Raw genomic sequence first — 14,926 nt, 5'->3', positions numbered from 1 at the left:
CTCCATTTCCAATCCAACTATCTACTTATGGCCTGGGAAGGCAGTGGAAGATGCCCCAAGTTCTTGGGTCCCTGTACCCACATAGAAGACCCAGAAAAAGCTCCAGGCTCTTAGATTTTGGATTAGTTCAGCTCTGGCCACTGTGGCCATTAAGGGAATAAACCAGCAGGTGGAAGATCTCTTTTTCTCTCTCCTCAGTAACTCTTCCTTTCAAATAAAAACAAATCTTTAAAAAAAAAAAAAAGGAAGCTGTGGCCATTAAATTCCTTTCCTCTACAAAGGAGGCTTTGTTTTTTTTCTTGATGGTCCTCGAAGCATTTTTTAAATTGAATTTTTGGGGTCCGGCATAGTAGCCTAGTGGCTAAAGTTTTCGCCTTGCATGTGCCAGAATCCCATATGGACGCCAGTTCATGCCCCAGCTGTTCCACTTCCCATCCAGCTCCCTGCTTGTGGCCTGGGAAAGCAGTCAAGGACAGCCCAAAGCCTTGGGATCCTGCAACCACATGGGACCTGGAGTAGGTTCCTGACGCCTGCCTTTGGATAGGCTCAGCTCCGGCCACTGCAGCCACTTGGGGAGTGAAGCAGCAGACAGAAGATCTTCCTCTCTATATGGCAGCACATTTGGAGCTGTAGCAGGAGGAGGAGAACAGAACAAAGTGGACAACTATCCCAAACAAATGATGACAGCAAAAAATCTCGGTGAATGGAGCCAATCGACATTGGTGGGTGACATCATTGGATCAGTGAAATCGGCAGCATTTCAGAACTATCCAAACCACTTGGACAGAACCTGGGAATATGTCCACATTGAAACTCTGGGTTGATAGGAGGTAGCGGTTCCTCATCCCTGGGTACTGGGACATGTGGACAGTCATGAGTGGTTTCCTCCTTTGTCTCTCCCCTTCCCCCAGAAACAACAAAAAGAAATTTGAAAGCAATGAGTTCACCCAATTTTCCCTAAACCTCGATCTTTCTCTCCCTGATCAACCATGTAATCATTTTTTAAAGATTTATTTATTTTTATTCAGAAGTCAGATATACATAGAGAGGAAGAGAGACACAGAGGAGGAAGATCTTCCATCTGTTGATTCACTCCGCAAGCGGCTGCAACAGCCAGAGCTGAGCCAATCCGAAGCCAGGAGCCAGGAGCCAGGAGCCTCCTCCAGGTCTCCCATGTGGGTGCAGGGTCCCAAGGCTTTGGGCTGTCCTTGACTGCTTTCCCAGGCCACAAACAGGGAGCCAGATGGGAAGCAGGGCTGCCGTGATTAGAACCAGTGCCCATATGGGATATAGGCACATTCAAGAAAAGGACTTTAGCCACTAGGCCACTGCACCAGGTCCCCATGTAATCATTATTAAAAAATAAAATTAAAACAAAGAAAACAAATTCTACCAAATAAAGGTGATTTATGAGGTTCTGAAAAATAATATTCCTCTGTGTCTTTCCATATATCTAACTTTCCAATAAAATAAATAAATATTTTATTCACTTTAAAACAGGTGGGGTTTTTTTTGTCTTTTTTTTTTTTAAAGATTTATTTTATTTTTATTACAAACTCAGACATACTGAGAGGAGGAGAGAGAGAGAGGAAGTGGAGCTGCCGGGATTAGAACCAGCGGCCATATGGGATCAAGGCAAGGACCTTAGCCACTAGGCCACACTGCCGAGCCCCCTTTTTTGTCTTTTTTAAAAGAAAAGTCTCAAGGGCTCTGGGAATGGTGGTTTCTTTTTAAAAAGAGGTTTTTTTTGTTTTTGTTTTTTTGCTTTGTCCCTTATTATTCAAAGTTGGTTTTGTTGCTTGTTTGTTTGTTTATTTGTTTTAATGAGAGGGAAGTAAAAATCTGCATTGTAGAAGAAAAGCAAGGCCTCAGCAAAAACCAAGCATGAAAATTTTAGGACTTCTTATTCTAAGCATTTATTAAGTGCCTAGCACATGAATGGAGCACATATTCATCTAACACCAGGTGGTACACAAGCAAGTGAGCTGGTCAGACGGGAAGGTGTCCTTGGCGAGCAGAAGACAAAGCAAGCCAGGTACGGAGCAGCAGGTGTGTGCTGAGGAGCAGTGACAGCAGGCACCTGTGAGGCCCTAGCAGCTCTCTGACCACCCAAGGTGGGGTACCTTCCTCTCTGGCCAAGATGCGATAAACACTCACCAATCCCTAGACACTGGGGCAGCCTAATGGACCCACTCTCCCCGACTGTAAACCCTTCAGCCGTCTCAGAAGAGAGGCCCTTATCTATGAGAGGAGAATTAACACTGCAGATGCCAGGCACGGTCCAACGTGTGCAGCCAGCAGCGGCCGCCACTTACCACAGTAGGTGTAAATATGGTTGGACTCCAGGAAGCGGACCTTCAAGTTATGCAGAACTGCGGGCTCATGGAGATAGCTGAGGGCAGTGAGGTCATTCTCCCCAACCAAGATATCTGGATTCCGGAGGAAGGGCAGCTGGTTGTTCTGGACGTCGATGGGGTATTCTCGCGTCTACAGAAATCCAAGCAGCAGAGAGGCACAGGGATGAAGCATGAGGCCCATATTCGGTGTCCTGCACTATCCTGACATCGTGAGCAATGAATAGAACATCTGAAAGCAAGGCCAGCTGAGCAAACTACCAGCGTTCACATGAGAAAACAGCCTGGGTGGGGTAGGGGAACGTCACTGATAACATGACCCCAATGTGTTACAGAAAGGACTGATTTTTCAAAATCCAGAAAGAACCAGCAGACAAAAGAGAAATGTTCCATTACAATGACAAAATCCAGAGCCTTTCAGCTACCATGGGGTCCTCATCTTCCTCCCCTCTAGGAGGCCTTCCTTGAGTGGTCACATTTAACACCGATGCTTCCCTGCTCTGTCCGTGGACCTACACACCTGCTTTCTCTGTGGATGGTCTTACAACTGATGCAGGCCAGCCAACGCATCAGCTGTACATGTCTCTCTCTACAGCTCTGTCCATAAGCTGCTCCTGGGCAGTAGTCTGCCTTGGCTAAAGCACCACAGACACGCAGAAAGCCTGTGTAGTTAGAGAATAGGATCACCACGGGTCAAACCTCAGATCTGAGATGTTGCCCTCACATCCTCAGCACAGCGTTTGCACTAGGTAAGTACTCAGCAAAATAACAATACGTTTATAACTCAAACAACACGTGTGCCTAGGCACACAGGCATACACATCATTGGTAAGGTACAAGGGGTTATTCTTGAAATACTTCATAACAGAACTTGGCACCTGCTCACCAGCTGTCGTCTAGGTACACAATTGTTTATAGTGTTCTAAGGAATTATCAGGGGAGGTTGTGAAAAACAGTTTCAGGAACCTAATTTGTGTTTGCAGTTCTGTTGTGACAGCCAGGAACCTGAAATTTAAATTTAAAAAAAAAAGCCCTTAGGGAATCCTGGTGTAGTCTGGATCATACTGTCTAGACCCTTCAGGAGATTCTCTGAACAGTGACTCAGCCATTGACCCTCCCCACTGTCACTTTTAGAGGAACTAAAGCTACCCAACTGTAAGACAAACTATAAAGCCAAGACTCAAAGAACTATAGTAAGGATGCTGAACTAGCGACATTCACGAAATGTAATAGCAGACTCCAAAATAAATGCAAGCACATATGGAAAATTTGTACATGATGTGATCAAAATTTCAGATAAACAATTAATGGGAATTATTAGAATAATACTGGCAAGTAAACTAGCTAGCAATTTGGAGAAAAACAAGCCAGCATCCTATTCTCACTCTCTCACAGCAAAATAAATTTAGATTCAACAAATGTAATCCCCCCAAATGGGGAAAATATTAGTGTGTTAAAAAGAAGAACTTTTGAAATGTGATACAAAGGCCAGAGCTATGTAGGAAAATATTCATCAATTTGGCTACAATGAAGAACTTTAAAGCGATCACAACATATCGCTTTGTCAAAGGGCAGGGGGTGGGGGGAAGATTCTACATTACATGACAAAACTCAGGACTGCAATATCCAAGGTTTAAGAGCTCAAAAACACATCTGCCCTACAGAAAACCAACCAAGCACAGAATACAAATCACAAACGAAACAATTTGCCCAGTAACCAGAGACACAAACACGAGGTCATCAGCATCAACAGCAGCCCAGGGCTCAGCACAGCCCCTTGGAAGAGGGTGGGAGTCAGGTACAGCACTGTGGGTACTGGCAGTTCCACCACTCTGGAGGGCATCAGGTAACAGGTGCTCGGAGTTTTCATCCACAGCTGCTGCTGTTTTAGTCTCAGGAAAACAGTCCTGTGAGTGAGCAGCAATGCAGCCTCATCGAAGCTTCCACAGTGAAGGTCAAACATGCAGGGCCAGCTTCCCCCAGCGTTCTGCTGATTATTCAGACATGTGTTACAGAAGGAAGGATACAAAGTAATCCCATCCTTAAAAACAGGCTCTGAAGGCGGCCTAGGATGACGTCCACACCCAATGCCTGCTCCTGAGAGGGATTTTCTTTTTATGCCATTTCCTATTGTTGCTTTAAAAAAAAAAAGTGAATAGAGGCCCTTTTCTTTCTGTGAAAAGCTCTTTTTACTTAAACATTCTCAATACAGGATACCAGCCAACCACTATAATGGAGATCAAGACAAAATTTCTAAATGGTGGGTTTTGAGTTGATTTTTGTTTCATTGGATTGTGGCATTGCCAGCCAATTTCATGCACTAATTTAGGCTGTGTCCCTGAGATCCTATAAGAACTCCACTATTGAGCCACTCTAACAGCTTCCTGGTGGAGGTGTCCCTTACTCCTTGTCCGCCATGAGCACCAACAGCTCTCCCCAGACCTGATCTCAGTGAGCAGCATTAACTGTGAGCCCATTTCCACCCCATACTCTACTTACTAGAAAGCTAATGGGCCGGTAGTCTCCTGCTCCTGAGGCTGCATTCTCTTTTCTCAGATGCATCTCCCCCCTGCAAAAAAAAAAAAGCCTCTCCCTGCTCCAAGCATAAGACAGCAAACACATGCAATCCTGTGAAAATGCAGTCTACCTAGCAGGGAGCAGTATTGGTTACAGTAAAATTGATGAGGAACCAAAGTGCCCAGGGCAGCAGCAAAGACCTGGAGCTGCTAGTTCAGCATTGGAAGCTGCAGACTTCCCAGTGTGTAGATGGCCAGAGGGAAGGAGGGCTCCAGAACTTTCAAAACAGATGGCTCCTCAGTGCACCAATGTGATCCTCATGCTGCCATGGGAGTCACTGTCCATCCCAGAGCTGCTCACAAGGTCCTTGCAACCACCACGAGGTGCTGGACAGATGAGGACCAAGCTGCAATGCTGAATCCTGCACCTTAGCCCTGTGCGTATGTGCCACGTGCCCCAGGCAGAGCAACTGGTCTTACCCCAGCACTGAACAGTCAAGTTGCCACAATCTTCATCTCGCAAATACTGCTTCCCATTTCCAAAAACTCCTCAGACTCAGGTTTACTTAAATAACTAAAAAGACAGACTTTGAAGAATTTGCCCAGATGGAGACTGATGCTGTCTTGCCCTACCCCCACCCCCGCAAAAACAGCGGGGCACAAGTGGCACACATGGTTTTGGTAAAGTTCACATGTTCTCTGTCTTCCTCTCTCAAAGCCACATCTTTGTGTTCAGCCAGTACTCACCACCCAGGAGGCACCTAAATGCTAGACACAAATTCATTGGGCAAACAGAATTTCAAGGCACAGCCAGGAGAGCTGGTGTTGAGCCAGTTTGTGCCCTGGCTGCTCTTCCTCTGACGCAGCTCCCTGCCAATGCACCTAGGAAAACAGAGGAGGATGGCCGAGTGTTGGCTCCCTACCATCCATACAGCAGATTTGGATGGAATTCTAGGCTCCTGGCTTCATCCTGGCCCATCCTGGTTGTAATAGTCACTTAGGGAGTGAACCAGTCAATAGAAAATCTCTCTGCCTGCCACTCTACCTTTCAAATCAAGCTTTAAGTAAAAACACAGCCAGGGAAATGGGAAGTTTTCCCTGCCACTAGAGGGCAGGAGGTGAGCAGACTGAAAGGGAGGTGGGGTCAGGAGCTAGAGGGTTGGACCAGCATAGGCAAGCTTCCCTGGAGCTATACCTGTCGCCATTATTTGCGTCACAGAAACACCCAGTCCAGCTTAAGAGCAGAGCACTGTGCTGGTGCATTTAGAAAGTTCATAGTCATCCTGTGGCGCAGGGGGTGGCGGGGACGGGGGGGGGGAATGACCAAAGACACTGGACACTGTCCTTTCCTGCAAGAGGTTTACCATCCGCTGGTCACTTCAGCAAAAAACACTTTAGGGCCTGCCATGATGGTGCAGCTGGTGAAGACAGGGCCTGTAACAGGCTCAAGTCCCAGCTGCTCTATTCTCCATCCAGCTCCCCACGAAAGCCTCTGGGAAGGCAGCAGCAGGTGGCCCAAGCACTTTTGCCCCTGACACCTATATGGGAGATCCAGACAAGTTCAGCTTCGCTCAGCTCCAACCATCACAGCCACTTGGGGAGAGAACGATTTGAAGCATAAGATGAAATATCTCTCTTGCTCCCTCTAAAAAAAAAAAAAAAAAAGACAAAAACCTTACATCATTACAGGGTGAAATACATAAGACACAAAGGGATAAGTACTGAAGAGTCCACCTGCATGCACAAGGCCCCAGAGCAGATTCTCTGTGAAACAGGTAGTAGAGTGCTCACTTCAGCAGCACATATACTAAAATTGAAACAGGAAGTAGAGCAGTGGTTACCAGGCAGGGAGGCGGGGTAGTCAGTGGGGACAGGGTCAGTACTGTAGGACAAAAAGGGCCCTGGAGATGGATGGTGGTCATGGTTACATGAAATTCAGTGCTACTGAATTGTGTACTTACAAGTCATTCGCTCCAGGCCAGGTCTCAGGCACAGTCATTAAACAGCCATGTGACCTGCATGTCACATGAGAGTGCCTTGATTCAAGCTGTGGGTTCCACTTCCAACTCTGCTCCTGATCCCAGCTTCCTGCTAAGTTCACACCCAGGAGGCTGCAGGTGAGGGCTCTAGTGGTTGAGTGCCTTCCCATCCACTCAGTTGAGATTTGGGTGGGGTTCTCAGCTCCTGGGCATTTGAAGCATGAACCAGCAGGTGGGAGGTCTCTCCATGGTTTTTTTCTCTCTGCCTCTCAAACACAATTTTTTCTCAATTGTTTACATAATATATTTTATATTTACACAAATTCTGCCTATGTAATAATACATGAGCAAAAGCACGGGAAGAAAATATCTCAGTGGAACAGTGAGAAGCTGAGCACTTTGAACAGGTCAGGTCTGCCACAGCTGGGCAAAGAGCATCCATCTGTACAGCAGGGACGTTGGCTCCAAGCCTTTGCTGCAGCAAAACCCATCAGGGCAAAGGGTGGCGGCAGGTGCTGGCACAGCAAGGCTGGCTTCAACCCCACCAGAGGCTGTTCACACACACCAAATGCAGCCACGCTGCTCCTGCCCCGGAGGCACCATGCCCTCCCTAATGACAGCTCAAAGCCAGCAGTGGACAAGTCATTGGTCAGGAGCAGCCTAGGCTGAGGCAACTGCTAAGAGCCCATTATTTCTGGAAAGCTGCTGGCGTCCAGCCTCAGGCTTTCCCTCAGAGGCCAGGCTGGCTGCCGAAAAGAGCAGGGGATGGAGGAGATGAGCCCTGGGCAGCTGCCATGCTTAGTCACGCAGGGCCGACTTCCCTACCACGCAAGCAGGCAGGCATCTGCTTTAGCAACCCAGCAGTGCATCCTTTACTACCTCCATACAACTTTTGCAGCACACGCGCTTACTTGAAAAGATCAACTGAAACTAAATCTGGCTGGTGTGAAAGAGGCCCTGTGCAAGTGGGTGGGCTAATTTCATTTTGTGTAGGGCGCGGGGCAGGCAGTTATTCAACAAGGTAAACAGACTCCATCTGTTAGGAGTTGTGTTTCTCACCGCAAAACCCAGAGCCTGCCCACCAACAAGGGGAAGATGTGTGGGCGCCTTGTCACAAACTCCCTGTCCTACCCACCAGCTCATCAAGTGACATGCTTGAGGTTGGTGGCAGGAGGAGGTAGAACCAATGAGTTAATCACTTACCACCCACTAGGAAAGACTAGGTCAAGAGGCTTCGAAGAATGAAAAACACTAAGAGGCAATGACTGAAAGCTAAAGGATACAGCACCAACCTGTACTGCCAGACTTGCACAAGAGGCTATCACTCCGAGCAAGTAATACCTTCTCTGCAGACCACTGCCAAATCTCGAGGCTTCCCCACCACTCTATTTCAAGCCCCATTCTCCTCCAGCCTCCCCCTTTGTAAGCCCTGCTTCCATTCCCTGGCAGCATTCTCTGCCCAGGACCACCAGCTTCCCAGGTACACTGTCCTCCTTCCCATCCCTTGAATATACTCACAGGGGACACAGCATCATCTCCGGTCATTGGTGCACACAGCTTCTGCCTCGTACACCCTCCCGTCAGGGACTCTGCACCAAGCAGTTTCAATGCCTGGTGTTTGCCTACCCACAGCACTCTTCTGAAGAAGCCTGGCCTTAATGGACATGCCTCCCCAGGGGGACACTGGTGTCCCCTTTGTGACTTCAGGGACTTGCTTCCTCCCCCCTGTAGTTTGTCATGACACCTGTCTCGCGTCTGTGTGGTACCCACTGCCCCCTCCAATGCTCAGCTCCCCAAGATGGCAGGGCACATAAGCTCATCAGCTACTTGAAAACCCAACACAGGGCATACAACCAAGGTTCAAAGGTGTGTGCCGGGCACCTCACAGGTGTGGAAGTAACAAGAGGCTCATGGAAATGGAAACTAAATTGACCCTTAAGGAAAAACAGGATGGCACAATTACTGCCTTGTCTTCCTGTGGAGGCCAACAACCTGAAGGTCAATGGGTGAAAAGATGCTAAGGTGTCTACAGAAGCCACATGCCAGGCGTGATTCTACACATCACACATTAGCCCACTTTACTCTAAAAATAACAACCCAAGGGATCATCCCTCATTTTAGGTAGGAAACAGAACGGCACAGAAAGAACTGCCAAAGAGTTGTCCAAGGCCACAATTCCCTGATGGCTGTGGCAGGATCCTACCATGGGTAGGCTGGCTCCAGCACCCACGCCCCATCCCTGGTCTCCTGTGGGAGTTCTTCCCCAGCATCTACTGATGCTGTAAACTCCACAGAAGATTCTGGTTTTAGCCACCGAGGACCACTCTGTGGCTAACCCGAAAGGATACAGCACCAACTTGTTAGTACTAGGGTTAGCTAACTGTAGTACTTACTGTTTACGTGACATCCGTAGCGCAGTTTCTTGGCCTAGTGCTTTCCAATATATCAACAGCAGCAGCAAAATGAACCCAGGCTCAGGAAAATCACAAACCTACTGTGTACTGGCAAATCCTGCCTGTCACACACCTGAGCGCGACACGCTGCTCCACCTCCTCACCCCCATTCCCACGTGCCCAGCCCAGCACTTACAGTTTCATCTTCCAGTCTGAGCTGGAGGCACTTGTCTCCCTCTTTGTAGTCCTTGGTCAACTCAGCTGAGCACCACACTTCATCGGGGTCAGGGATCCACACCCTCGTGTACTGAAAGACAGAAAAACGAAGCTAAAATGCAAAACAATGCTGCTTATGGGTGTCTGTGTGGGTGGCCACCTGTGCAGAACCTATCACAGCTTTAAAAACCATCTGCACGTCTTCCTCTCTTTCTAGAGACAAAGCACAGACCAGTGCTATGGCTCAGTACCTAAATCCTTGCCTTGAAAGTGCTGTGTCCCAACTGTTCCACTTCCCATCTAGCTCCCTGCTTGTGGCCTGGGAAAGCAGTCTAGGACAGCCCAAAGCCTTGTGTGGGAGATCTGGAAGAAGCTCCTGGCTCCTAGCTTTGAATCAGCTCAGCTCTGGTCACTATGGCCACTTGGGGAGTGAACCAGCAGATGGAAAATCTTTCTCTCTCTCTATAAATCTTCCTTTCCAATAAATAAATACATCTTTAAAAAAAAGACACAAAGATTTCCAGTACCAAGAGAAAGATATGTAACCCACAGAATGCACCTTCCAGATCGTAGGAGAACATTAAAGACCAATGAGATTAAAGTTCCAGCAGAGGGCCTGGTGAGCCTGAGTTATACCCTACCAGGGCTTCAGCCTCTGCTCAGTGTCAAAGTTGCCAAAATGGGTCAATACCACAGATGACCACAACAACAACAGGGGAATTTCCAACAGAAACCAAGTGGAGAGGACAGCGAGGACTGGGACCCCAGCAGCCCAGCTGAGCAGGAACATCAAGGCCTTGGGGCTCCCCCATCCCACCTGAATTGCTCCATGCAGCAGACCAAACCAAAGCCAGCACCAGGGACCTCACTTCCTGCTCGGTCTCCGTATAATTCTTAGTCTGGGAGAGTTATCTTTCCATGTACAAAAATCTCTTCTCTAAGCCAAATGAAAGCATGCGTAAGGTGGTAAGTTTGATTGTATAGCTTCCCAGCACTGGCATAGCCCTGGGGGGCACAGTGGGCTCCCAGCAGTACTGCAGCTCTGTGTTCCTCCAAGGAAGGGACATCAGCACCACCAAGGAGCCCAGCCCCCACTACCCAAGACCCAGTGGTTGGCACCCATTATCTGTGGGGCCTCAGTTCCAGCAACCCTTCCCCTCTTCTGACTCACTGATCTGACCATAAAATGGCACAGCACCTGCATAGAACCCTCTTGCAGCCTCCCATACACTTCCATCATCTCTAGGCTACTTACCAACTCTAACACTACCTAAGTGCTAATTCATAAGCATCCCGTTTGAACAATGCTTCATTCCATCAAATCCAAACAAATGAAACAGTCATGCTGATCCAATTATCAAAGGAAAGTTTGTGGCTTGGGAAAACTCTCCCAGCAAGAAGCCCACGCGACACCTGGAGAAGGCAGCTGCCGACGTCAGACATGAGTGCATTCGAAATCGAGTTTTTCTGCAACCTCCAGTTCACATCATCCATCTATGGGAGCAATGCCAGTGCCACCTGCAGCTGGAGGGAACAGCTGCCTGCGACAATAGCATGCAACCCCAGCTGGGGGGCCTGCCCGACTTCCCATACCAGGCAACACCCTGGACTACTCACATCTCTCACAGCGTGGGGGTTATTGCAGCGCATACCAGGTAAGTGTGAAGTGAAAGAACCACTGAAGGAGGTTAGCAGCCCAGATGGACCAAACAGTAAGTGTTTTGCCCCTGGCTCATGTGTCCAGAGGCCTGTGCACTCCCTCCACTCCACCCCACCCCAGGAGCCTGCACTTGAACATGAAACTCCAGCCTGGGGCTACCAACCCAGCTCTAGGCACTCTCCGCAAAAAGCCCTAGCTAAGATGGAAGTGCATCTGTTTATACAAATCACCCTACAGGCCAGTGCACGGCCTCTGGTGCCATGCGGTTCTGCTGAGAATTCTAGCCACCACCTCTGGACTTGCCCAAGTGACGGGGGAGTCTGAGCTGTGGTTTCCTCACTGGAACAAGGTGGTAAAACTCTAGTTGCCTCATCAAGTACACCAAACAGCCCCTGAGAGCCAGTGGGATCAGTGCACGAGTGCTAGGCAGTGATGACGAGCATGACAATAACATCCCACAGTGTCTGGTTTTCCCAGGAGAACAGGACCCTGGTAGGAAACAAGGCCAGTGCATTCCAAGTCACTGGCACCCTTGTGGTGTCCTGCAGGTCCCAGTGCAAGGGAACCGAGAAGCTACAGAGGGGCCAACATTGTGGCATGGCAAGTTAAACCACAACCTACGACATTGGCAGCCCATATGGGATGCAGTTTAAGTCCCAACTGCTCTGCTTACATTCAGCAGGGATCACCCAAGTACTTGTGCCCCTGTACCCACATGAGAGATCTGAAAGATGTTCCTGGCTTTTGCTAGGGCGCATCCTGGATGTTGTGCGTAATTAAGAAGCAAACCAATTAATGGATGATTTGTCTCTCTACCTCTGATTTTCAAATAAATAAGTAAGTCCTTTTTAAAAAAAAATTCATGGAAAATAGAACTAAAACCTTACACGCATTTTCTACCAACTTTTAGAAAGTCCTTCATACACAGGCAGCCATGCTATGCCTTCAAGTCAGTAACTAGATCTGGCTATAAAGCCAAACAGAGTGTTTCTCTGTGATGGCTAGAATGTAAGAATTCTCTTGGTGGAGGGGAGAGGTTGGGGAGGAGGGCTGAGCTGGCGCTGCAGGAAAACAGGCGAGGCTGTTGCCTACAATGTGAGCATCCCATAGGGGTGTCGATTCGAGTCATGGTTGCTCCATTTCTGATCTCTCCTAACATCCTGGGAAAAGTAGCAGAAGATGGCACAAGTGTTTACGTCCCTGCACTCATTCATATGGGAGACCCATACAACGCTCCAGGATTCAGCCTGGTCCAGTGCTGGTTATTGTTGCCATCTGTGAACCAGTGGACAGAAAGTATCTCTGTATGCCTCTAGCTCTCTGAAGATGAATAAATTAATCTTAAAAAAAAGAACCTTACATCCATGTTCCACATTTGAATCATTAAGTCTCCAGGAGTAGGACCTAAGAGCTGGGGAGCATTTTAATTACCCAGGGATGAATGTGTCATCAGAATGAAAATCACTGTGTCAGACTGAGCCAAGGTGGCCCTCAGGGAAAAAGAGCAGAAACATCTGAAAACCTCAGTGCTCCCTGCGGAGCCCTACACCAATACAAGCCTTGTTAAGTCCTTCTGCCATCCCAAAGGAGCTTCAAAACTAAGATAAGCAGGATTTTCACTCTTGTGAAATAGGGCAGAAATCACAGGGTCAGAGGACTAAATCTGCCCAAGTTGCCAGGAGTTGGGTCAGGAGACACAGCAGAAAGAATGTGATCTTCAACTTGAAGTCCTCCTCGCCCCGCCTATCCAGAGAAATACTGAAGGTCTCACAGCACACCAGCTGGGCTGTGTGTTTTTAATATTTTTTAATTTTTCTATGTGTTTTATCCAGGTAAGGTCATCACACCTGTAAATGTCCATTTACATTGAGGCACTAAGCCATACCAGTAGGTAGTTTCTCAGCATTACCTGCTAGACAGACTGAGCTGTCAGCTTGCAACCAAGCCCTGCAAAGCATTCTGAGCTGGGCTCAGTGGGATGGACAGAAGGGGATCCCACTCAGCCTAGCTGGGTGGCTGACCTGTCTACTCCTCCTGTGTTCAAGGGGCTACGTGTATGAACCCTTCCATAATGTCTGCAAGCAGTAAGTGCTCCAACCTCTGCACTGTCCTTATAATCATGGCTCTGCCTGGGAGTGAGCTGAAGGTCCTTTTAACACAGCAGAAAACTTAGGTGTCGAGCACTCACCAGGTGCCTGAACAAGAACTCACCAGGAAAGATACAAGACAGTTTATCAGCTTCCATCCCTCAGAAAACACAGCTGCCACCCAGCTTCACCATGCAACACCAGCCTGAGGTCAGGAAAAGTAGTAACAATAAAACTCACTGGCAAAGAGTAACCATGGGTTTCAAGGAAACTAACTATAGAAGGGAGGGAGGTGGCACAGAGCACACAGATATTACCCACCGTAGCAACTGCCACCTGCAAAATGATAGCAAAGCTACTCCCCAACCTTGGTTGGAGCCTCCAGTCTTGGTACAAGATGTTAGGAAGGTAGACTGAAAATCATAGTGGTTGGAGACCAAAATCCCACCAGGCCGCCAAAGGGACTCACATACTCAAAAAGCCTATCTCCTTAGGAACTAACAGCACTTGAGAAATGGGGAGATGCACAGTTCTTCAGTGAGGTTAGGCAAACCCACTCCAACACTCCTTAAGCAGACCCTAAGCAACATCTTCTGCTTGATGTCAACATGTCTATCCTGAAGCTTTTATTGCAAGAAAGAGATCCATGGAAGGGATGGAAGGAAAAGCCTCATCCCCATGAGGTACAAAGCTTCATTCCAGCGCCAGCACAGCAGCAGCAGCTTCCCAAGCAAGTTGGTACCTGGCCAGGCACCGCCACATTGTAGGAAGTGGGCAAATACCTTGCCTAAACATGTCTGTAGTAGGAAGTGGGTCACATTCTATCCCTGTGCAAAGTAAGAGTTGGGAAGGCAAAGACTAAGCCCATACACCCAGAACATTTGTACCACAGCCATCTTCATGTTTGCTGGCCCAGACAACATCTGTATCCTGCACCCAGTAGCAATGAGTCCTTCCAAGCTCAACAGACAGAGTCAACAGCATCTCCTCCCTCCTGCCTCAGAGTGTTGCTCCCAATGTGAGAGCAAAGAGAGCGAGGAAGGTAACACATAGGTGCATGATGTTTGCCCCGACTTCCATCATCGGGTCATTTCCACACTTAGTTTCATTCTTTTGTAAACTGCAGGAAATACCTTCTGTTTTAGGGCTGATGCCAAGCCCAGCCCAGCTCTGGCTATTGTGGCCATCTGAGAAGTGAACCAGCAGAGCAGAATCCCACAGGTTCCTGTACCTCAAGTGAAACCTGCAGACAGACCATGAAACACGCTACTGCCACACAGGACACCCTGGGGGCCCTCAAGGCTATTTACCCCAATGGCCTGTCCTGCACAACACCAACTCCAATTTCATTCACAGACATCCACTTACAATTTCTGCCCCTCTGAAGAGCTGAGACAATTAAGTGACTGGCTCATTCTGTGCCAACTACAACCATGAAGCTATTGTCTCAGCACCACTGGGAAACGAGCCAGTCCAAATGAGGCAACGAACCTCCTCATGAAACCCACATCACCACATGCATGGGCCTTTCCTCCATCCAACAACCAGTTCTTGAGACACCAGCTAGTGACCTCCAGCTCCCTTCTCCTCCGCTACTTCTGGGAAATCAACACAGATTCTTCCAGGTTGGGGCCCCTTCTCCCCAGACAGGCTCCCTTGTAATGCCAGCTGCAATCTCAAGTGCCTCCCTGTGCTGCCAATAGGCCAGCTGAACCCAGAAG

The 14,926-nt window shown here is 48.4% G+C and overlaps 1 protein-coding gene across 1 annotated transcript in view; it reads right to left on the bottom strand.

The window, feature by feature from the left end:
• The window catches only part of MYO5B (myosin VB), a 145,342-nt gene that overhangs the window by 124,137 nt on the left and 6,279 nt on the right, over positions 1 to 14,926 (bottom strand). The window contains exons 2-3 of the mRNA XM_058676849.1: positions 9,439 to 9,549; positions 2,316 to 2,487 (exon numbers count right to left, since the gene is read on the bottom strand). Coding sequence (XP_058532832.1) covers positions 2,316 to 2,487; positions 9,439 to 9,549 — 283 coding nt within the window. The remainder of the gene's footprint in view (positions 1 to 2,315; positions 2,488 to 9,438; positions 9,550 to 14,926) is intronic.

This window comes from Ochotona princeps, chromosome 18, assembly GCF_030435755.1.
Source record: "Ochotona princeps isolate mOchPri1 chromosome 18, mOchPri1.hap1, whole genome shotgun sequence".
Classification (NCBI taxonomy): Eukaryota; Metazoa; Chordata; class Mammalia; order Lagomorpha; family Ochotonidae; genus Ochotona; species Ochotona princeps.
Note: the sequence above shows the minus strand (reverse complement) of the source record. Positions and strands in the feature narration are given on the sequence as shown.